General features: G+C 35.7%; 1 protein-coding gene across 3 annotated transcripts in view; it reads right to left on the reverse strand.

Moving 5' to 3' along the window:
• The window catches only part of LOC145985040 (synaptosomal-associated protein 25-like), a 187,170-nt gene that overhangs the window by 42,939 nt on the left and 120,206 nt on the right, over positions 1 to 24,025 (reverse strand). For 2 of the 3 annotated variants that reach the window (XM_083118552.1, XM_083118553.1), the window contains exons 2-4: positions 23,518 to 23,608; positions 10,920 to 10,961; positions 1,918 to 1,966 (exon numbers count right to left, since the gene is read on the reverse strand). In XM_083118552.1, coding sequence (XP_082974678.1) covers positions 1,918 to 1,966; positions 10,920 to 10,961; positions 23,518 to 23,601 — 175 coding nt within the window. In that variant the 5' untranslated portion in view covers positions 23,602 to 23,608. Of the gene's footprint in view, positions 1 to 1,292; positions 1,342 to 1,917; positions 1,967 to 10,919; positions 10,962 to 23,517; positions 23,609 to 24,025 lie in introns of all 3 variants that reach the window. The other variant, XM_083118554.1, reaches the window with a different exon arrangement.

Raw genomic sequence — 24,025 nt, forward strand, 5'->3', positions numbered from 1 at the left:
ACAATAATAATCTCTTAGTTTAACCAATAGCCAAGCACCTGGTGGAGGCACATAGTGGTTCGTAACCCCTCCTTAAACTGTAGGTAATCTCTATTTGCTTTTGTGTGTATAAAGCGGACTTAAAAAATAAACTCACGCTTAGGATTTGGCTCTAATCAAGGAGGTGCCCCAGGTAGTCACCCGGTCCTGATTGTTAGATGTATGCAAAAATTATTATTCTTGTTCACTATCAGCAGAGCGAGAGATTGATTGATTGATTGATTTGGTGTTTTAAGTCCACTTTATGCACAGTAAGGCTAATTGAGACTGGACCTACAGTTTAAAGTGGGATCCTAACCACTATGTGCCTCCACCAGGTATCGAACCCATGACCCCTTGATTACAAGGCGAGCGGAGCAAGAGATAAAGCTTTTACTAAATATTTTGCAAATCGAGAATAATATTGAATACTGTAGATCGGTATTTCTGTGTTTTTAGTGATTTTGTAAGGTATTGAATGTTGAATTATCTATATCCAATGACATCTCTCTTCTCGTGATCGACTGAAAATTCACCAAGATACTTTATTAATACTTTTTATATTTTTCATGATGAAAAAAAAACCTCCCATAACCTGATTCTCAGTAAAAGGTGCTCATAACTTGAGTTGCCAATACATTTGGCATCATTATGTATGCAAAAACAGGAGAGTATTTGAGAGGAGTGATAAAACACTTCTTCTGGGCACGAGGCTCAAATGCACAGCCATAAAGTCAGACCACCAGCCGCCACTGGGCAACAGTACATGTATATGACATCAAGTTCAAGACATCTACAGACTGTAAATTGCATAGTTGTCGTTTATCTCTTAAAAAGAGTCATGCTCGAGTGTTTCTGTGAGAACAACGAAAGAAGTATAATCTCTTTATTTTGTGAAAAAAAGAGAATAAACTGCAGCGATGAAAGGAAATAGGAAGTTATTTTATTTAGAAGACAATATCCTCAGTGCACAGACATGAAATAAAATTTTAGTAGTGGTTATTGAATCTAAGATATGCAAGAAGTTTATATATATGCATTTACATATGCAATATGTATAACTATCCGGGCCCTACTGATTACTACTTTCATTACATTTATGCAGCACATAAGCTCTAAATGCCTTCTAAACTGCAACTTATGAGAGCACATAAGCAAGCAAACAATGCCGTGATTGAGTGTCAGATACCAATTTACCTAATCTAAAAGAAACACATCTACTTCTGAAGGTCAATTAGTTGAGAATTCACAACAAACATTTAAGGCAACCTTACCCTCTTGCTCATCCAACATCACTAGTGTTTTCATTCCAACTTCGTGGCTCTACAAAACAGTAACATGACAATAAACAACTGTGAGACAGAAAACACTGTAAGATCTACATGATAGCATATCTAAAAAGACAAATACATCTACGAGTTTTTAAAAAGTATATTATTATTAAGTCAAGAACATGCACCTACAGTAACATTATCTATTATATGTAAGATATAGTACAATAGAAAGAGACTAAGCAGAGAAAAGTGTTACCATGCTGATGAGTGATCACACAAAAGTGAAACTTTTTACACAGGATCTATACAAGCTATTAAGTAATAGTTGGGATTAACGAAAGCCAGCTTTCGGGATTCCACTTCACCAAGGATGCAAAACGGGTAGAAGCAGAGACGACGATAGCTACAGGATTCCCCATCTCTGCTCTCGCACTTGAAGAACACCACAGGCATTACAACCCTCTCCCTTGGCTGAGACAGCAGAAAAAAGGTTAGAGTACACAGAAAGGCAACATTTAACATGTTGGTTATTCATGTTATTCGTCCTAAAAATGGTTAATTATATTAGTGAGCAAAATTCAAGCTTTGCTGGCAACATGCATGAAAAATGCCCAGAGAATCTTACCCCCTTGATGATTCAACAACGTCAATGTCTGTGCCCCTGAATCCTGGCTCTACAATGGCACAAAAAATATAAAAAAGTAAAAAAACATGAAGAACATAAAACACAATAAAAAAAATAAAAACAGCAAACAAGTTTTGAAAAATAAAGTTCAATTGTGATTTGTGACACTGTGCATAAATAAACAAATTAAAAGAGAAAATGAAAGGTAAACTAAAATTCATAAATATACCAAGAAAATAATTTTGCACACAAAAGAGAAAAAACCAAGCACAAGATTTAAACATTTCATTTCTTAACTTTCATACTTAACACACTTTATGAACACGATTATTTCTGAAAATTATTACCAAGCATAAAAATATCTGTTATGGTTTATAATTAACATCTTTAAAGAACCTTTAAAGTAGGGTTTAGAAAAATATATTCTCTAGGTGATATTTGGTTGTATGAAAACTTGCCCTTTTAATATTCCAATAATTAATTTGGATTGAATCTTCTACATCTGAATATGAAAAATATTCAATTTGTATATTATCATGCACAAAAGATGAGAAACTGAGTGGAAATATATTGCCCAACAATCGTTTTCCCACTTCCTATGAACCAAGTAAAACCTCACCGTTGATATTTGTATTTGTGGTGGGATGGGAGATTGTCAAATGTTAAGCTCCCTCTACATTCTGATAACTTGTTACAAACTGAGTCCAGAAGTCTATGTAATTATGTATTTTATTCTCTTACAAATAATGAGATTTTTAACGTTTTACTTATTCTTTTTGGTCTCATAGTTTGCATCCGACTTGTCATATATTTTTGGTTAAAAAAAGAAAGTTTCAATACATACAAAACTAATGTGTCTGATGGAAGACAAGAAAAAATATTTTTGAACAACAGTTAGAACTGAATGTTCTGAGAGAAAATTGGAGGAATCACACCTCCTTATTGTGATAGTGAAAGGGGACATTTTGTAGGAGGTAGAGTGAGTATATCCTCTTTGTGGTAACTTTCCTGAAGAGAGTATTCAAAATGCATGATGATTAGTTGATAATTTGCTTCTATCTATAACAAGTTTTACCCTCAACAAATGTGATAATATGACATTGTATTAGTTTCTATAAAAATGCCAACCAGGGTTAGTGCATTTATCCCTTTCAAGATAACTGATGTATTTCATGACAAAAATCCTGCATAATAAACACCAAGAATTACCATTACTACTATGTACATCTCACATGGGCATTGCAGCATGAAAATGCAGATATATACATATCTGCAAATCATGTAAAATATGGCAGATAGATTATTTACATCATAATTATATGCAGAACATGAACCTCAAATATATTTTCTGTCATCCTAAACCTCTATTAAATGTGAATCTGGAAAATAATAATTCTGCTCATGCAACAACAGTTTGAACTTGTGAAACAAAGACTTGACCGCAGTCACCAATATGACAACTCTGATTTAATTTATGGGACATTAACAAACAGACTACTTTCACATGCGATTGATCTTGTTTCTACATAAGCTGCAGTATGTAACTAGGCTGTATACAAATAAAATAACACCAATATTTTTTTTTTCTAATTCTTGACTTCAACATTGTTGCTTAATTGAAAACCTTACTGATCATCTATTATTTACACATAGTCAATTTGTTGTTCCCAACATTTAAAATTTCTTAGTGGCAAAAATTACTTACTTTCAGAAAAAAGGTCTTATTAATAATATTGATTACATGGATAAGTGTGGCTATACAGACTACTTGGAAAGTTTTAAATTTGGTGCTAATTTTATCATTTTATTTCATTGTTATTTTGTAAACAGATCAGCTTGTTATGGAAATATTATTATTGACTCGGGTGTCTTATTGCCAAATATCGAGCTAATTCCTATCTGCAAACACTGTAATCACAGACTAAGATTTTTTTTTTTCCTGAACCAACATATAAATTAACATTATAAAGTGCACTTACATATACCCTTCTGAATACCCTTCAAACACTTACACAAACTTTATTCACATCTACTTCTAATTAAATACACTATACATGTTTTTATGCTAAGAATATTGCACTGATTTATGTTTCAAATGCTGCTACTTACCACCAACTTTAATATGCCAATACGTAATAGTAGCATTACATAAACAGAAATTCATCTTGTTTTTGTAAAGGACCAGTTTTTTGGTACGCGATTTGAACACTTTGCAATTACTTTATGAACGCATGGTCCTGGGAGTCATAATCTGCGAACACCAGAGGGTGAGAAGGACCAAGATCTGAGAACATTACGCACTCACCTCCCTGCTCGTCAAGAACAACAAGCGTACAGATGCCAACTTCCTTGCTCTGAGCAGCACAAAGAGAAAGAGCCACACTGTTTAGTTCAAACAGAAAAGCATTGCTTAAATGTGCAAATGACAGAAAAAAGAGTAACATGCATGCTATACAATGATTAACAGTAGCAAGAGCTTAGATAGGACAGAAGGAAAAAAAAAAACACACACGCACAAAAGTATTTCCCTCCTACCCCTGCCACAGCCCAACATACATATGTACACCAATCATGTTGCTGAAACACCTACACAGGAAGACAAGACCATTTAGCACACACAGAACATGATAGGTCAAGCAAGAGGAAACAAGCAGAAAGAGAAAGTTGTACTGGGGGGAAAGAACATCTGGATTCTGTGTATTTTTCCTCAGACATAAGCAAAAGACATTTTCACTTACAATTTGAAATAGAACATTCAAAGTGCAAACAGAAGGAACCATACACAGACATATTAAAAAAAAGCAACATATTATTAGCAAGGGTAAAGCATTGTTAACAGAGAATTTGCCAGAATATTCCATACAGGCAAGGTGTACTTGCATATTAATGGCATATTACCCTAAACAAGAGGTATCACAGCTACAGATGGTGAAAACACAACTAAAAGGTATCTTCTGAAAATCAACTGTCATCTGCCAATCCCCATGAAAAACATGGATTATCTGAATGATGGGACACTCAAATAATATTTCTTTTGGATACTTGCCATGCAACTTTTTTGACCATTCTTAAAAAAAGTTATTCTTCCTAAATGAATTCTACATGTCAATCATCACCTAAAAATCTGGAAATTGTTAAAAGCAGATGAATGCCAATCCATTTTGGGGTATTTTGATGGTTTGTAAAAACACTTCATTGGTTAAGTTTATATCGTGCCTAAGGAATTAAGTTAAAACACGAAATATATCATTACTTTCAGAAATCTAATTAATGAGAGAATTTGATGAAAGAAAGTAGAAACACCAAAACAACAAAGTATTAAATTTTGATAAACTTTTGTTGTTATGTTTGAATTTCAACTGTATATGCTGTCACCTTCCGCTGCATTATGGTTGTATAGAGTTACAGTTGGTCCCATTTGTTGAAATAGTGGACCAGTACAATGTTTGAATGTTTCATGTCAAAAACTACATTCATATTGGGAATTATATATTAGGAATGGACTGAAAATTCTTGCTGATACCGATAAAGGAATGATATAAAATTCAATGATACTGTTAACTGATGTTCTACTGATCCACTGCACAATTGCAAATGTTCCATGAAGGTCCTAAATGGTTCATTCGCCTCCTTAATCAATGTATATGTTCAGGTGACTGCAATAGTTTTTTTTATTAAAGAAAGGCATATTTAGACATTTATTTTATAATCATAAAAATAATAAAATTACAGAATTTTGCATGCTATTTGTGTAAATATTGGATTGGTAAAATTCTGTTTAAAATTCCTCCTAAATCATGAAGGGATAACCTTGATGTTGACTGCATTCACTGCAAACTTGAAATACAAGAACAGGGTTACAAGCACAATTCTTTTAATTGTGCAGAGATCAACAAACTTTCACGACATGTAGGGGATATGACAACAAACAACTTTTCTGAAGAATGTTTTGCTAATCTGATTTTTGCCGAAGTAATCAGATGAAGTTTTACTCTTCCTGTAACTGGTAATCCTTTGTGGAAAATTATTTGTGACCAAGTAAGATTGAGATCTACAACAGGACAATAAATGAATGATTTGCTTTACTTTACTTCGCATTTTCACCACTTTTGGCTAATCGCAAAGATGCGGATAAATGGTCATAAGATGAGATGGATGAAGGGACAATCACAAACATATAGGGATTACAACACAAGATCCATGCAGGATTATACAGGCTGCGAGTCCAGACACCAGAGCCTCGTTAGTCTGCAAAGTGCAGTTCAGAATGTACTCTGTGTTAGGGAGGTTGGCATTTGGGTGTCTTGAGAAAGGGTCACCCTCTACACCACCTACAACAGGTCAAGGTCACCTGGATCAAACTCTTGCTTTTTGGGGATAGAAATATGTAACTGTTTAGCTTCAGTTGTAAGATACAAATACCTCACACGTATTTAACATTTCCTAAATTTCCAGAATGTACAATATCTGCATGGTTCTTCTAAATGAGAGACATTTTAAATAAAAGTTGCTTTTTACCATTGACGGAGACTGTTTCTCGACATGCTGTTCATTGCTATGACAATGTTACTGATATTACATGCTTAGCAAGAGTGTAGCTATTGTGGCAACATTCCAAAACATGATGCCTTCTGATCAGCAGATAACAACCGATTTCCATAAGGATCAAGGGAAGATTCACATCTGTGTAACTTTATAAATATATCTGTGGTAGAGACCTTCAGGATTAATTTGAAAAACTGAAGTTGATCTTAGTTTGCTGATAGAAACTTACAACAAATATTTTAAATTACCATTGGTCATATTTACTTGCATATTCTATTGTATTTTTTTATTATTTTGTCACTTTTCTACCTCCTTGCTTAAATGCAATGATCAGGATGACTGGTGAATTGATGAAATATATGAAGGAATGAACACCCTAAAAAACGTCCATATCTTACCCAGGCTCAAATTCATTGTGTTATATGTTAACCACTCTACCATGAAGGCTGGCTTAATTGTGTCGATTAAAAAAAAAAAAGGTCTTTTGCTTATATCTGAACGAAGGGTACATTTAATGTATTATGATCCCTCAAATTTGTTTGTAATATTTGCAATGAAAGTACCAAAGTTTATTTGTGAACATTGGAACATTTTCTTCTTTCATACTACTTATATGAAGACAAGAAAAGTTTTCTCCAGTGCACTTCAGGCAAAACACCATCGTTTCCACTTTTTTTTGGATTGTTTCCTTTATGCCAAGGAATATTTAAAAGCACGACAGTACAAAACTCATGTTTGTATTTATACGCTGGTAAAACTTCAAATTCATTATGCTACAAACAAGGAAAAACTTGTCTTAATTAAATGCATTTTTTGCAATTCAGGACATTACACGTCAGATTAATACATGTTTCTACATAACCTTCTAACAAAATTTGGAATGTTTTCATCATATCTAAGAAAGGGGAACAAAGGGAAGATAGTGAGAAGCCTGGAATAGTTTGTTTACCTTTTATAGGAATTGTTAAGGCAGCAAATACAACATTTTTGATTACTAGGTCTACTAGTTCCAGTTACAAAGCTTCGGTTTGTCCTGTTTGGTTAATGCTTTATTTACTAATAGTGTTAAATACATCCAGTAACTGTTGTTGTGCCAACACCTTGAATATACAAATGATGAACCATATATACTTTGTTGTATGCAAGTGCTTGGAGAGGAGAGTCAGAATCCAATGAATAAGTATTTTTAATTTTTGAAACCTGATACTTTCTTATTTTATTAAAAACTGTATGAGTTTGCTCTTGCTTTTTTACGAATGAATGAATTAACATTTTTGGGTGTGTGGCACATGTGGCCATTTTGCACCCTTCAAAGCACATGAGGAAAATCTCCTTATCTAAAATCCTTACCTCAAAATTAAAAAAGGGGTGTAAAAAGCCCCATGAGGAAGGTTAAAGGTGTAAGGTTGTAAAGGAACCAGCACAGAACAAACACAACACATTAAGAAGTAAGGAGATACTAAAAACTTCCTCAGAGAAAGTGATTATCAAAAAGCAAGAAAAAAATATTAGTTAGAACACTGTTGTCATCATCTCCCAACATGGATGATAAATCGTTGGGAAGGTTGAGAGTGTATCTGAGGAAAGTAAAATCGGTACATTTGAGAATGATGTGCCAAACACTTAAAATAATATTGCAGACATGGCACAGCCAAGGGTCCAGTCCTTGCAGCAATTGACGATGTGCGAGATGACTGTGTCCAATACAAAGCCTAGTTAAAATAACCTCTTCTCGACAGGAGGGACAGTACGAGGCACGCCATGCACCAGTGCTGGCTTGATGGTACAAAGCTTGTTCCTCATTACCTCATCCAACTCCTCCTGCCCCATGTCAAAAAGGAAGCAACGAACGCATTCTGTAGGTCAGTGGCTGGCAGAAGGTGGATCAGAACATTGCCATCTGCATCATCAGACTTGAGCAGCGGCATCATCTGCTTCATTCCCCTTGATGCACACATGAACGAGGGCCCAGTAGAAGCAAACTTCAGCTGCACAGTTTTTCAATTTTTTATCAACCAGTGGTGTACAAATGACAAAAGTGCGTTAATAGCAGCAATTTATGTTTTATTTATTAAGGTTATCTCTGTTTATTATCAAGATTTCCTGTGACATTTAGATGTTGAATCACTGTGAAGTAAATAATATTGTCAATGTGTGACCTACTCAATTATCGAATATGAACTCAAAACATGCACAAATTTCAAACGAATTAGCTATGCAAGTGTATTCCTGGACACACAATATTTTCATGAAATGATATGTGAATAATTGAAATGGAATCCTTTAATAATAAAAAAAGGTGTAATTATCTACAACGCTTTACAGAGTAACTGTACTGCAGACATTATCAACAAATGAATGCAGTGAGATATTTCTCTATCAATGAGAATGTTTCAAATGTACCTGTAAGTACAAAGTACAAGTAACCAATTCTTTTCATCAGTGTTTCAATTTATTCACCAATGTCCACAAATAGCCTTGATTCTCTGCTGAGCAATTGTATTCATTCTGTATATGTCCACAATGTTCATGCAGACACTAAGTGAGGTTTATTCAGAGGGCTAAACACACGCTCTTACCTCCACATCACCCCATGTCTTTTCAGCACCTGTCTCAAATTTCAAACCTCACCAACAGCTTACAAAGTAAATGTAGGTTATTATCACAGGGACACAAGGTCATCACGCATGCCACTTAGAGAGTCTTCCACATTAAACATTAAGGCAAGAAAACATGATTAGTAACACACACACAATTTGATGTACAGAAAAGACTAAAACTACTGCCACCTGAAATTCAAACATATCATTAGGCATTTCGGGTATACATCCAAGGTAGAGGAAAAGCCCTAAAAGTAAATGTACTGCCATTATTTATCTCTTAATTATTAACTCTCTCTGGTGTATTAATTATTAATAGTTATAACAAAACTTACATGAGAGAAAAGGAAAATTACCTATATTTATTTCCTCGCTTTGCAAAAATGAACACTTAAAAATCTCTAAACGCATATACAAAATTTGTACACTTTCTTTTTAAATACAAATTTTCTGACTTGCACATTATGCTGGACTGCTGGCACCTTCACCAAACATTAATATTAATTCATGTTAGAGGGAATAAAAGAAGCGGTTGAAAATTAGAAGATGCAAGTGAGTACTAAAAAGATTTCTGCGAAACTTACTTGTAAATGTTCTAACAATTTCGGTGGCCTCTGCCACCATCCACTTGGAAAACTCGAAGCTTCACTGTGGGGTTGACTTCCGGTTCCCGTTGTTTCCTCGCTTACCGCTAGGGGGCACTGGTGCAACCAGTTTGTCTGCTGCATGTGATAGGTTTGAGTTGTTGCAAAAGTGGGAGTCAAACATGATGTGCCTGACCACTGTCGATATTCAGCTCGTGCGGAGTTTCTTTAATTTTTGTGTCAATCATAGTGTGCGCTGCATGCCTAACTAAAACTTTTTATATCCTGTGTTTGTTAAACTTGAGGTGCTTTGGTTGGAATTTATTTGCATCAGGTAAGTGCTGTTGTATATATCTGCAATGTAATACGAGTTGCACTCACACTGGGCATCATATACTCCCGAGTTGACAAGTGGTGAAAGGAAAGGTCTTTTTAGGTTTGCTTAGGGCACTGACTATTTTGTGTGAGAGTTTGATGTCATACTGTTTCAGGGTCTTGGCTAGGTGGTTGGATGTAGTCTGGTGATAGAACATTTACAAGTAAGTTTTGCTGAAATCTTTTTAGTACTCACTTACGTCTTCTAATTAATATTAAAGTTGCATGTGTTGATTTTCATTTGTGAAATGTCTTTAAACATTTATAATAATAAACGTAAAAAACATTTTGATATTCCACAATTTAATATTCATAGTTATACAAAAATTAAGAAAATGTAACCTACATATTTTATTCCTTCAATGATATATTTATTTATTCTACAGCACTGTTTCCTAATTCATATTTCCTCTGCATACAAGAATATACCTGTAATGCACATACTCACATTCTTGTTTTTTATTTGAACATAATATAACACAACATTAGTACAGCCACTGACTGCATTATTGAAGCTTGTAAGAAAAACAAATGGAGAACTGCGAGATTTATATTACAGTGACAAAATGTTGCTAATGACGTTACAAAGGATAAAAGAAAAATGAATGGGAGATTGGAGGAGATGGAAGGAGATATGAGGAAAGAGTAGGAAGACAGACCCATCTGGTGGTCCACTGTGAAGTAGGCCACAGTCCTAAGGGGATAGAGGTCATAGAGCAGGATTACTGTCAAGTAGCAACAAATCACTTGGAAGATATACTAATAATATACTAATAAATACACCTACACAATAATATTCTCTCTCTCTCTCCAAGACTTGGCCCATTTTGAAACAAAAATCTTCACGCACATAAACAGTCCAGCATAATTCATGTGTAGAAAAAATAATAAATCTTACCTCTTCACATAATGTTCTCATGCGGCGTGTACTCTCCAGAGACTAGAATAATAAAAATAAAACATTAAAATTATTTTTCATTCTCTCTATTACATAAAAATACATTGAACCAGATTGACATCTCATTGTGCAGTTCTGTCCAGATGAAGTGGCACACTCCTTTAACTTATTAGCTCTATCCAGTGTGCCACTTTATCTGAACAAAGGCATATTTGAAATTCAACTAGCTCGTTTACTTAAAGCATATACTCTGTGTTATTGTAAACATCATTCCATCATTCAATTTTATGAAAAAAAAAGGGGTGGGAAGTTTTCATGGTAGAAAGCAGGATATATATATACAGGGTGTTATTTTAATCGCACCCACGGAGCACAGAAATGTATAGAGAACATCAAAACAAACAACTTTTCTCAGTAACATTTGTTTTGGTGCTACAATCATTCAAGAAAGCCCATTCTGCTGCCTGAATGCTGGCAACCCAACACAATGTTTGTATTTGTGACGTCATTTCCTGTGACGAAACAGAGCACGGGATGATTGCTAGGAACACATATGTTTCATGAAAAATGACATAGTTACAATCAGCCACATTATGTGCTCTAAAAGGAAACGTGGAACGCATCCAATAGATCAACTGGAAGTAAACCAGCAATACGAAAATGGTTGAAAAACATCATACTCAAAAGGAAGTGTTAATATCGGATTTTGTTTCTTAGCCTACATGTCAGATAACTGAATATCTCGTTGAAAGGTTGGTATCTACAGGTTAGCCTATCCATTTGTCCTGATACATGCGTTGTGGTATTGTAGTGCTGATAACGGAAGCATCCGAGGCTCATTTTGTTACATTATGGCTAAAACACTTGCAACAACAATAACAACCTAATGATGAATCATTGTAATAAAGGGGTCCTGGGTTCGATTCCCAGTGGAGGCACATAGTGGTATGGATCCCACTTTAAATTGTAGATTCAGTCCTGATTAGCCTTACTGTGCATACTTTTCACTTAAAATATAAACTCAATCAATCAATAATGATGAATCAGCAACAAATATAATGCTATGTTCACAGTTGCCAACCATTTCCAGTGCATAGATAAACACAGTCCTCGGAGAGCTTGTTTTACTACTACTTATATCCCCCTATTTTCAACCATTTTTGTCCTTTGCCTCATAATGCCCTGAATATTACTTTACAGTCATGTGTTACTTACCTTTGGGATTTTGAGTTTTTTCATTTTTTATTTTGTTAACTGTTTAGTGTGTTACAGACGACTAGTATCAAAAGGACTAGTGGATAGACTAACCTGTATATGTCAACTTGGCAACAAACATTTTCAAATAATTCATTTTGTGATTGTGGTAATTAAAGAGGTGATGCTCATTACATCATTTTGCACAGAAAAGGAACATTTTATACAAAGCATTATCAAAACTTAATGTGACTTTTCCTAAATATGACTTGCTTTTTTAAGACAAGCTAATATGAAATTGTAATTTTTAGCTAATGTACTAGTGAATGTGATTTTGTGTAAACAGTTATTTAACCTCTTAACTGGGTAATTTCCTCGTCGAAAGCCCAATCTGCCCTGGGAATTTTTGTTGATAAATTGATGAATTTCGTAAACCAATATTTTAGTTAATATTTCTGTGCTCCATGGCATACCATTTAGGTATTGTTTATTCTTTTATTGGTCCTTGTTGTACTTTTTACAATATGCGAGATTTACAACTTCAATATATCTCGGATTTCCTCAGCAGGAAAAACACGCCGTCGCTTCCGATTTGCCTGAGCCATTATTGCATACGCGATAGAACTGAACGTCGGGCTGTGTTCGTTGCTTCCCGCTAACTCTAACGGTTACAACAGTCTGGAAGTCAGAGCCATCTGGTGAAACAAAGAAGAAAGTAATTTTACGAAGTATCTCGTCATACACAACAGATATCAGCAGTAAGAACATGAGAACGTAGTATCCCGTCATGCCCATTATAAATCAGTAGAGCCAGAACGGAGTATTACGTCATACCCAGTTAAGAGGTTAAGAATTATCACAATAGTTTTTTTTTTACATTACATACAGTTGGTGTAATTATTTGCAATGTTATTGTATTTTGCTTTAACTTTAATAAACCTGTTTCAACAAAAAACTTAAACAATTTAGAGGAAAATGCAGTCTTAAAGTTTATGCTGTGTTACATAAAAATCTCCCCTTTTTTTTCATTTTGAAAATGTGGAACAATTTATTCCTTGGATTAAATCGTAGAATATTAAAACATAACCTATTTCCTGTATTTTTCACTAAGTGTTTCAATCTAATGCAGGTCTTACTTCGGTTAAACTGCTCGAAATTTATTTCTGCTATTAACAAAATAAATAAATAACCGCTGTTCTCCTTTTATATAATGAAAATGAACAATACTAATTTATAGGGGGACTGGTTTGAACTCCCCTTTGATGGTTTACACTGCATACAATGTAGTATGTATTTCACAAATAAAAGGAAAAAAATCAAAAGGGAAATTTTAAATTGCAAATAAATGGCACTTAGTCTGGCACTTAGTCTAAGAGACAAAATCCGATATAACCATTTTCTTTCGAAAACCTTGTTTTCCTACCCTCTCTTGTATCTCTGGTTTACTTCCAATTGGACTACTGGACGCGTTCCCTTGCTTTGATTTACGGTACATAATGTGGCTAGTTGTAGCTATGTCATTTTTCACAAAATATGTCTGTTCCTGCAACCCTGGCAAGCACCGCTTTACGATAGCAAATGACGTCAAAGACGTGGTCAAATGTTGTGTTGGGTTGCCAGTTTCAGGTGGCAAAACGGACTTTTTTGAACGACTATAGCACCGAGATGACGCATAGAGAAAAATGTTACTGAGAAAAGTTGTTTGTTTTGATGTCCTCTATATGTTTCTGTGCGCACCATTAAAATGACACCCTGTATATATTTCTTACATATAATTACAAAATATTTTATAACTAATCTGTTTCAAATATAACAATTACAGTTATAAGTTAATGTGGCTAAAGTAATGCTCTGCTGTAAATGATAATACCGAAGAGGGGTAGAGGTTTAGTGACTGACCCCAGGTGTTGTTTTACTTTTACTAGAAAAATATTATTGTATTTATTTTAATGAATGGCAAAAAAAATTACTTGAAGAAAAAAAAATTGAATTGAAAATCATTCCTCTCTGGTTCTTTCTTGGATGATACATATTCTCTTGAGAGTGAGTGAGTGAATATGCTGAAAATTACACTCAATTTGTACACAACCAAGTCAATAACAATATATGTCAACCTCATTCACACATTATTGTAGCCAATGGCTAAACAAAACTTCTAATACTGGAAATGTAAAATCTGGGAAAACTTTACAACTTTAGGGTCATTCCATACCATTTCGACCAACCTGTGTCACATCACCATTTTTAAAAATATTAATAATTAATTAATTAATTATTTCTACATCCTTCAAGTGTTCAAAACTGGTATTGATTTTTTTTTTTCAGGCTTGCGTTTGGATCTGACAGCCATTTTCAATCAGCGGCATGTTGTGATTTTAGGGTTTTCAGACCTTTACGAAAATCACTGTAACTTCTGTTCCATAATTCCAAATGTAATGATTCAAAAACAATTTCCTTAAAAAATTAAATGCCCTTTCATTTTGTTTATAACCATTTTTGCTTCCAGATAGTAGTTAATGCTATACTACAATAAACCCGATAGACATTTTTTCAAATTCCTTATCTTTGGAGCAAAAAATAACCATGAAGGGTGCAAAACATCTGAACCATATATCTTGTGTTTACTGTACAGTGTTGGGTAAGTCTGAAAATTGTTAAACATTTGAGGTGCTTGCACCCCCTTGTTTTCTACAAGCTCCCAAAAATTGAAAATTTTGACACACTGTATCCTTAAATAAAGGACAGAGGAAAAATCTGAAATTTGCATCACAGTGAACTCTTCAGGCTCAACATAATATTAAAATTTGATGAAGGTGTTTTTCCGAAAAAGAAAAATACTTAAGATTAAATTTACTCAAAAAATAGCCGCTTCACAAATATTAAGCGAAGCACGTGAAGAACTGGGAAATGAAGAAACTGCAACACAAAAGATATTTATAAATACATTTGAAATGTATACATGTAGATACAGGGGAGTCAAAAGTCATGAAACATGTGAATATTGTTAAAACTTTTGGAGGTAAAATTTTCAAAGCATTAGACATATCTTGGATAATCGTGGTGAAGTTCTGGAGTGGAAAAACCATTGGATGATTTGTCGATATATATATGCAGTCTAGAAGATATCCATTGAAATCATTGGATCTGTAATCGACATTTTTGGAATCAGTTTTTGTTATATATGAGTTATCAATGATTTATTTTTTACGTGATCAAGGCGTCATACGGACTTTAATTTGGTTCAGATATGCTGCGTGCTACACGTAGATAAGAAAACATATATTCTGGACTAAAACTGGACTTAATCTGGATATTTATTTATTAGGTACGTCATGTAATTCGTAATTTGAGCAATAGTTACATAAATACAAGGTGTACAACTTTGCTTCCGCCGTTTTCCGACAGGTGGCAACAACAGGACGTAGCGGTCAAAAGAAGCAGATCGCAGACGTCACGCAGTTAGCTTGGACCTCTGTCAAGATAACCCCATTCAAACATTAGTCGAGTGGTGTGTGCATCGTGAAGTTGTTCGCGATTGAAAATGTCAGTGTACGAGCCAAATTCTCGCCATTTGCGGGAGGTTCTACTTTTTTGTTTCAATATGAAGAAAACTGCGGCTGAGGCTCATCGAATGCTCTCCACTACGTATGGTGAGGATGCTATAAGTGAGAGAACCTGTCGTGAGTGGTTTCAACGCTTCAAGAACGGTGACTTTAACGTCGAAGACCGGCATAGTGGTGGAAGACAGAAAGTTTTCGAAGATGCAGAATTGGAGACATTGCTGAGTGAAGACTCGCGTCAAACTCAAGAAGAATTGGCACGATCATTGGGAGTGACGCAGCAAGCCATTTCAAAACGTCTGAAAGCCATGGGTATGATTCAGCATGACAACGGACGACCCCACGTTGCCAAAGTGGTGAAAACGTACTTGGAAACATTAAGATGGGACGTCCTACCCCACCCGCCTTATTCTCCAGACATCGCTCCCTCTGATTATCACCTGTTTAGACCAATGGCTCATGAACTGGCTGACCAACACTTCCGATCTTATGAAGAAGTCAAAAAGTGGATCGCCTCCAAAGATGAACAATTTTTTAGACGCGGCATTCGTACGCTGCCCGAAAGATGGGAGAAAGTAGTGGCCAGCGATGGACAATACATTGAATAATGCCTGGGTAAGCAATGTTTTTCATTCCAGCGTCATATTTTTGGGGAAAAACGGCGGAAGCAAAGTTGTACACCTTGTAAAAATAAAAATGCATGTCTAATGTTGAAAAATGACATAAAATATTAATGTCTAATTTTGAAAAAGATATGAATATATTGAATATTGTGGTGTTTGCTTATTGTAACTTACTTTTTAAAGCTCCACCACATCCTCCTCTTTCATTTTATTATGGAGGAGGTTTGCGTCGAGGATAATTAGTTTCATTACGCACGAGTCTCGACGCTCTAAAGTAAAACAAGGTCGTATCTACAGGCAGGTGATCGGAAACTTACCGGATGTATAAATTTGACCTTATCTTTTTGACCCTTTGCATGGGCATGGGATATTAGTTTATATATACATTTTCTCTTTTCTTAAGGACCGGTTCACTTTATTTAGATTTCCGTATTAGTATAGAATCATAGTCATTAACACAAAATTGTCTTTTCCTTTGGTATTCCATGCCATTACAGTGCGGGCCAATTTAAAACGTTTATATGAGAACATTCGTACTTTCCACAACAAAAGTCTTCCGATCATCCTGACCTGGGGAATAATACTGCATGTGTTTAAGTGATTCAGATTAATTTTAAATGGTACGTATATTTAGCCTGGGTTATTTACATAATTAGGAATGTGCAAATATGAGTTTTTATCTATAGCCCTTTTGGCCCTCCTTGCTTTTATCCAATATATATATATATATATATATATATATATATATATATATATATATACAGGGTGTCATTTTAATGGTGCCCACGGACCACAGAAACTTTTAGAGGACAATCAAACAACTTTTCTCAGCAACATTTTTCTCGTTGGTGCGTCATTTTGACGCTACAGTCGTTCAAAAATACTGTTTTGCTGCCTGAATGATGTCAACCCAACACAACATTTGATAACATTTGTGATGTCATGTCCTGCAGTGAAACAGCGCACGGCAGTGTTGCAAGGAACACACAGATTTTCTGAAAAATGCTAGACTACCAACCATATTATTAGCTGTAAAACAAAGATCGGAACCATCCGGTAGACTGAACATCCAGGTTATCACATCCTACTAGCGTCAGAAGCCCAGCAGTCATCCCAGGGGAAGTGGGAAGTAAACCAACGATATGAGAAATGGTTGAAAACGTATTCAAAATGAAGTGCTAATATCGGATTTTGTCTCAGGCTACATGTCAAATATCATCACCAACAAATTTTATTGGACTTACAACTTACATCTGGCTGTTCACACCCAGCTACATTACAAATATTTGCAAATCTCGTTGCAAGGTTGATATCTACAGGTTTGTGTCCTGATACATGCCTTGTGGAATTGTGGTGCTGATAACGGAAGTATCTGAGGTTCACGTTGTTACATTACGGCTAAAACACGTACAACCACAGTAGCAACATAATGATGAATCAGTAGCGAATATACTGCCATGTTCACAGTTGCAAACTATATTATTACATGTGTATGCAGTGCATAGATAAACACAGCCGTCGGGCAGCTTGTTTTACTACTACTTATATCCCTGTATTTTCAACCATTTTTGCCACTTGCCTCATAATGCCCTTAATATACATTATGGTATGTGTTGCTTGCCTTTGGAATTTTGAGTTCTTTCATTTCTATTTTGTCATCTGTTCAGTGTGTCACAGACAACTAGTATCAGAAGGAAGAAGTGGATAGACTAAATTGTAGATGCCAACTTGGTAACTAGATTTACAAATATTTGACATGTAAGCTGAGACAAAATTCGATATGACCACTTCCACTTGAATTCTATTTTCTTTCTACCACTTTTCGTATCGTTAGCTTACTTCCTGTTAGGTTACAGAACGTGTTTTCTCGTTTTGTTTTATGGTACATAATGTGGATGATTGTGGCTATGTCATTTTTCACAGAATATTTGTGTTCCTGGCAACACTGGAACGCATCGTTTCACAACGGGATATGACGTCACAAATGCAATTAAATGTTCTGTGTGGATGCCAGCATTCAGGCGGCAAAACAGGCTTTTTTGAACGACTGTAGCACCGAAACGACGCACCAGACATCCCAATTTAGTCGGGAAAGCCCATTCCTTTCAATCCATGTCTCAACTTTTTTTATCTCGCTCGGACAGTATGTGCTATAAAGGAAGACTCTTGCGCCATGTAGCTACTGGTTATGTAGGACTTTCTGTAGAATACTGTGTACATTTTTAAAATTGTCTGAATTTCTTTTATGAGTCAAAAAGAGTTGTTTGACACTCGAGAAATAGGAACCCCTTGATTATTGAATGGTTCCTTTTGTTACAGTGTCATTAATTTTTAACATTAATTTGCATAAAGGGGAATTTTGTATGATTTTTCCATTATGGAATGGAACAAAGGTTCCTCAATGACTGCAATACCAACCATATAGGGCGAAGGGCGGATTTAGCTCTCCACCAGTACCGCAAGGTCTGGTCCCTTTTCGCCGCCACTGAGCAGAACCATAAAACCTTTATCTTTCTCCAGCATCACGGTTTCCCTGCAACTGATATCGATTCTGACAATCATAGAATGGCTTACGATTATATGTAAATAGGAGAATCCACTTCGCAGCAGAATCATTGTTAGATTTTGGGGGCAAAAGATTGCCTGAAGTACTTTCAACAGATATTGTTATTTTCCCAAAATACTCAAGAAAATAAGTACAATAAAATTTACAAGATTCAGTCAATCTGAATTTATTTTACTACAACTTTTATTATTTTCTACTTGTAATAGTCTTGAACATAAATACACGGGGTGTGACCATAGAAGACTTGACAACTTTCACAGTATGTAGAAGACATCAAGATGAAAAAATTCGATGTTGCAAGATGCTGTAAATTGCATTTTCAATCACACATGTATGCAACTCCATATAATATCTTCTTGGTTGCCACTGGCATTTATTTTTACTGTCAAATAAGATTCCAAAAGCAAAAAAAAAAGTGAAACAATATTTTTCCAGCACACACACTGCCAGGGTGAAGTCACTTATCTTAGCCGTTCCCTTCAGATAATTAATTTACAGGGTTCAGACTGACCTGAAAGTCCTGGACAACTGGAGAAGTCCGGAAAACAAGGATAAGAGTGAGAAGGTAATTGGAAACTAAGGATTTGTTTTAGAAGCGTTCAAAAGCTGGAAAAGTCAGGTGAATTACATGATTTTTGCTTGCTTGCTTGTAACCGAAAACACATTTTGTTTTCTATTCCCAACAATCTTATTTTATTTGTTAATTCCTTCTTTTTATTTTTCATTTATTTTCAAAAATGTTCAACAAACTTGATTCATTTGATTAACTTGCAAAGTTGAAGTACAATTCTAATTTATTAGCATGTTAAATCATTATACAGTAGTCTGAAAAGTTATGTAAAATGCCTGGAAAAGTCAGGAACTTTGATTTCGCAAAATGGGTGAACACTCATTTACCACCGCACAGTCATATGTTGCTTCTCGTAGGCTAGTTTTATTATTTAATTTTTAAAAAATCGCAGGCTAGAAAATGTCGTTCGTCAAGAATTCCTAGCATCGAAATGAGCAAAATTCTCTACACACCCTCTCCCATATATATATGTTTACAACATTAATACACATGATGTGCCTCTTTAGAGAAAATTTATAAAATCCGTCCTTAGATCTGGCCTCCCCCTGAAAAAGATACGCATATTTACAATTGATTAAGTTACTTTACCTTTCCTTCTGACTAGTATTTTGCATAAAATTATGAAAAAAATGTATATTGGGTTTATTGTAGTATAGCATGGAAACTACTAATCTGGAAGCAAAAATGTTTATAAACAAAATGAAAAGTGCATTTAGTTTTGAAGAAAATTGTTTTTGTATCATTACATTTGGACTTATGGAACAGAAGTTACAGTGATTTTCTTAAAGGTCTGAAAACCCTAAAATCACCACATGCCGCTGATTGAAAATGGCTGCCAGATCAAGTGACGTGCGGTGACGTCGACACTTGGGGTAGCAATCAGTGGCATGCTCAAGGGGGGAGGGGGAGGTTGGTGTGGCTCATACCCCTCCCCCCCTTTAGGGCTCAGTATTCCTAAAAACTGAACGTCAATAACAGGAAAAGATTGCAAAATGATGAACGAGTACTAAAAAAGTACACATAACCCCCACCCCCATTTGAAAATAAAAAAATATTTGATTTGACTACTAAGCCAGAGATCCTGGGTTCGAATCTCAGCTTGGCCATGGGTATTCTTTGTATGTGTCCCTTCATAAATTATATTGTATCATCTTCATACCCCTCCCCCCCTTTAGGGCTCAGTATTCCTAAAAACTGAACGTCAATAACAGGAAAAGATTGCAAAATGATGAACGAGTACTAAAAAAGTACACATAACCCCCACCCCCATTTGAAAATAAAAAAATATTTGATTTGACTACTAAGCCAGAGATCCTGGGTTCGAATCTCAGCTTGGCCATGGGTATTCTTTGTATGTGTCCCTTCATAAATTATATTGTATCATCTTCACGATTAGCCAAAAGTGGCAGAAAAGCAAAGTAAAATAAACCATATCAAGCAACCAATCAATGATTTGACTTGATTTTTGTTGCTTTTTTCTCCCATTTGGTTAATTGCGAAGATGATACGATAAATTAATGAAGGGACAAACGGAAAGAACACCCATGCCCAGGTTGGAGTTCGAACCCGGAACTCCTGGTGTCTAGCATGCTGTGATAACCACTCCCCCACGGTTGGTTGATTTGGTGTTTTAAGTACACTTTATGCACAGAAACAAAACACACATTTTTTTTCTAGTTTCTTCAATAATATTCATTTGGCTTCTTGAGTTCTGAGATACACTTTTCATTTCAAATTATTTCATTATTCGCTGCAGAGTACAACACAGGAACAAGAATGCACGCTCATCACAGGTTCGAATCCCGGCCTGGATTGTTCGAGGTCCCTTCATTAATTTCATCACATCATCCTCATTTTCACGATAACCAAATGTGGCAGAAAAGCGAAGTAAAATAAACCAAACCAACAACAATATGAATGTGCGTTCTCTTGCCCAAATTAATATATCCATTGGAGGCCAAGAGATTAGTATATTTTTTTTAAAAAAAAAAACACTACTAAAACGAGAGCGAGCCTGAGCAAATATTTGTAATTTAATCATTATAAAGGGTGATCGAAAAGTCCCCAAACCCGAACTTCAAATTATTTTTTTTCGCCGGTCGTTATTATGATAATGTCAAAATTTCTGTGGAAGCTGGTTTGCGAGGGTCTTGGCTGTACATGACACAAGAGATGCCGCTGGGGAGTGGCGCTAGCAGTCGTGGCGAGGAAATGAACTACGAGCAGTGCTGGTAACAAAATAATCAGGTAAACCAAACCAACAGTTAACCTAAACTGTGAAAGCAAGGAACAAGTGGACCTTACCTGCGTGATCGTGTAGATCTTTCTCATTGGATATCTGGATGGATGTAGGCACATCACAAGAGATGCTGAAAGTGTCCCCCATGCTGCAGCATGCATAAACGTATGCGACGATACATGTTTCATGCTACGCGATGCAGAATAGGCACATTAATTGCAGTAATGCACTGGGCAATGTTGGTTTTCAGGGTATCTAAATTGTGCAGATTGTTTTCGTACACTTTCCCCTTCAAATAACCCCACAAGAAAAAATTGGGTGAGGTTAAATCAGGTGATCTTGCCGGCCAAAGCCCTGATGAAATCAGGCGGTCACCAAAAAATTCACGCAGAAATGCCATGGTGGCATTGGATGTATGGCATGTTGCCCCATCTTGTTGTAACCACATATCTCGTTCATCGGCATCCCACGATTTAGATACCCTGAAAACCAACATTTCCCAGTGCATTACTGCAATTAATGTGCCTATTCTGCATCGCGTAGCACGAAACATGTACCGTCGCATACGTTTATGCATGCTGCAGCATGGGGGACACTTTCAGCATCTCTTGTGATTTGCCTACATCCACCCAGATATCCAATGAGAAAGATCTACACGATCACGCAGGTAAGGTCCACTTATTCCTTGCTTTCACAGTTTAGGTTAACTGTTGGTTTGGTTTACCTGATTATTTTGTTACCAACACTGCTCGTAGTTCATTTCCTCGCCACGACTGCTAGCGCCACTCCCCAGCGGCATCTCTTGTGTCGTGTACAGCCAAGACCCTCGCAAACCAGCTTCCACAGAAATTATTACATCATCATCATCATAACGACCGGCGAATTTTTTTTTTGAAGTTTGGGTTCGGGGACTTTTTGATCGCACTGTATATTACATATTTGGAAAACAAAAAAGTAAGAAGGCATAACATTATTGTCTGCACATAACTGTTCCCATTTCATAAATAATAAAACTACATCCCATATTATACATACATATTGTACAACGTGTAAAAGGTTGTGTAAATACAGAGAACATAAGTACTGCAGAAAATTTTTCCTTGAGTTCCTTAGAGGATTTACGAAGGAATCGAATGGAAACCAATCCCCTATCTGTCCTATAAGAGATAGATTGGGGGACCTGAAAGCAGGGGCTTTCAACCATTGCAGCAGGGGCGAGGGGGCAAGGGAGGTAGAGGCAGAAATCTTCCCTTTTCCTTCGGGCAGCCATTTCTACCTGGAACTGCTAAGGCCGAAGAAGAGTGAGCTAGGCCAGTTTTGTCCGCGGATCACATCGAGGGACGAGAAGCACGTGAAAAATAAAGTGTTGCATATGAACTGTGTCTTTAACAAGATAATAAATATTGTGAAAATAATTAGAGATGCGAGATTGATTAATCTATCTCTGCTAGACTAGCTACTCCTCAGTACACGTCGCTGGCCAGATCCAAATGCAAGCCTGAAAAAAATTTTCAATGTCGGTTTTGAACACTTGAAGGATATAGAAATAAATTATTAAAATAATAATAGTTTTAAAAATGGTGAGGCGACAAATTAAATGGTCGAAATGGTATGGAATGACCCTTTATTTGGGGGAAAGGGTACTAAGATGATAGAATGTACGAAAAATTATTTAAAAATTGGGGTTCTACTCTAGTGTACCTTAAGTATTCTCAGTGGTTGAATCTTTCAGATAGATAATCTTTTCAAATTTTTAAAAAATCTACTTCACACTTAGTAAATGTATTCCCTGTGCACTATTGAAAATTACTATTCTGCAACAACCCTAAATATTAACCTTCTCACCTCATCTGTGACCTGCGCTGACCTAAGCTGCAGGTCCTGGAGTTCACTTTGGCGAGCACCATTATCATCAACTGTGGTTGGCATCTTTCACCTGAAATAAACAAAAGAAGGTGAACTACGTTGTCTTCAGAAAAATTAGTAACAAGTACACTGACATTGAAGGATTATGTATTAATTTGCTTACGGAGTTTATAGGGGTTTGAATCTCATTTTTAAAGGTTCCCCACAATGAAAATATTTATTGCCGTTGTCACCTTTGACTTGCAACTAAGCTGTAAAAAAAGGCCCATCTCATTGTAGTCACGCTCAAACTCAACTGCATAAAACAGGATCTACTGTATACAGAGTACCAGTGAAAGTAAGCTGTTGTCCCAGTCCATTCTTCTAGGAAATTATTTTTACGAATTCAAACCAGAACTTAGATCTTTCCAATTTTATTTTTAACAATGCCAGAATATAGAATTCTAATAAACAAATAGTTTATATTTCCCTTTCTTTTTATATCAAA

The sequence above is a fragment of the Lepisma saccharinum genome, chromosome 3 (assembly GCF_977018435.1).
Source record: "Lepisma saccharinum chromosome 3, izLepSacc3.1, whole genome shotgun sequence".
NCBI lineage: Eukaryota > Metazoa > Arthropoda > Insecta > Zygentoma > Lepismatidae > Lepisma > Lepisma saccharinum.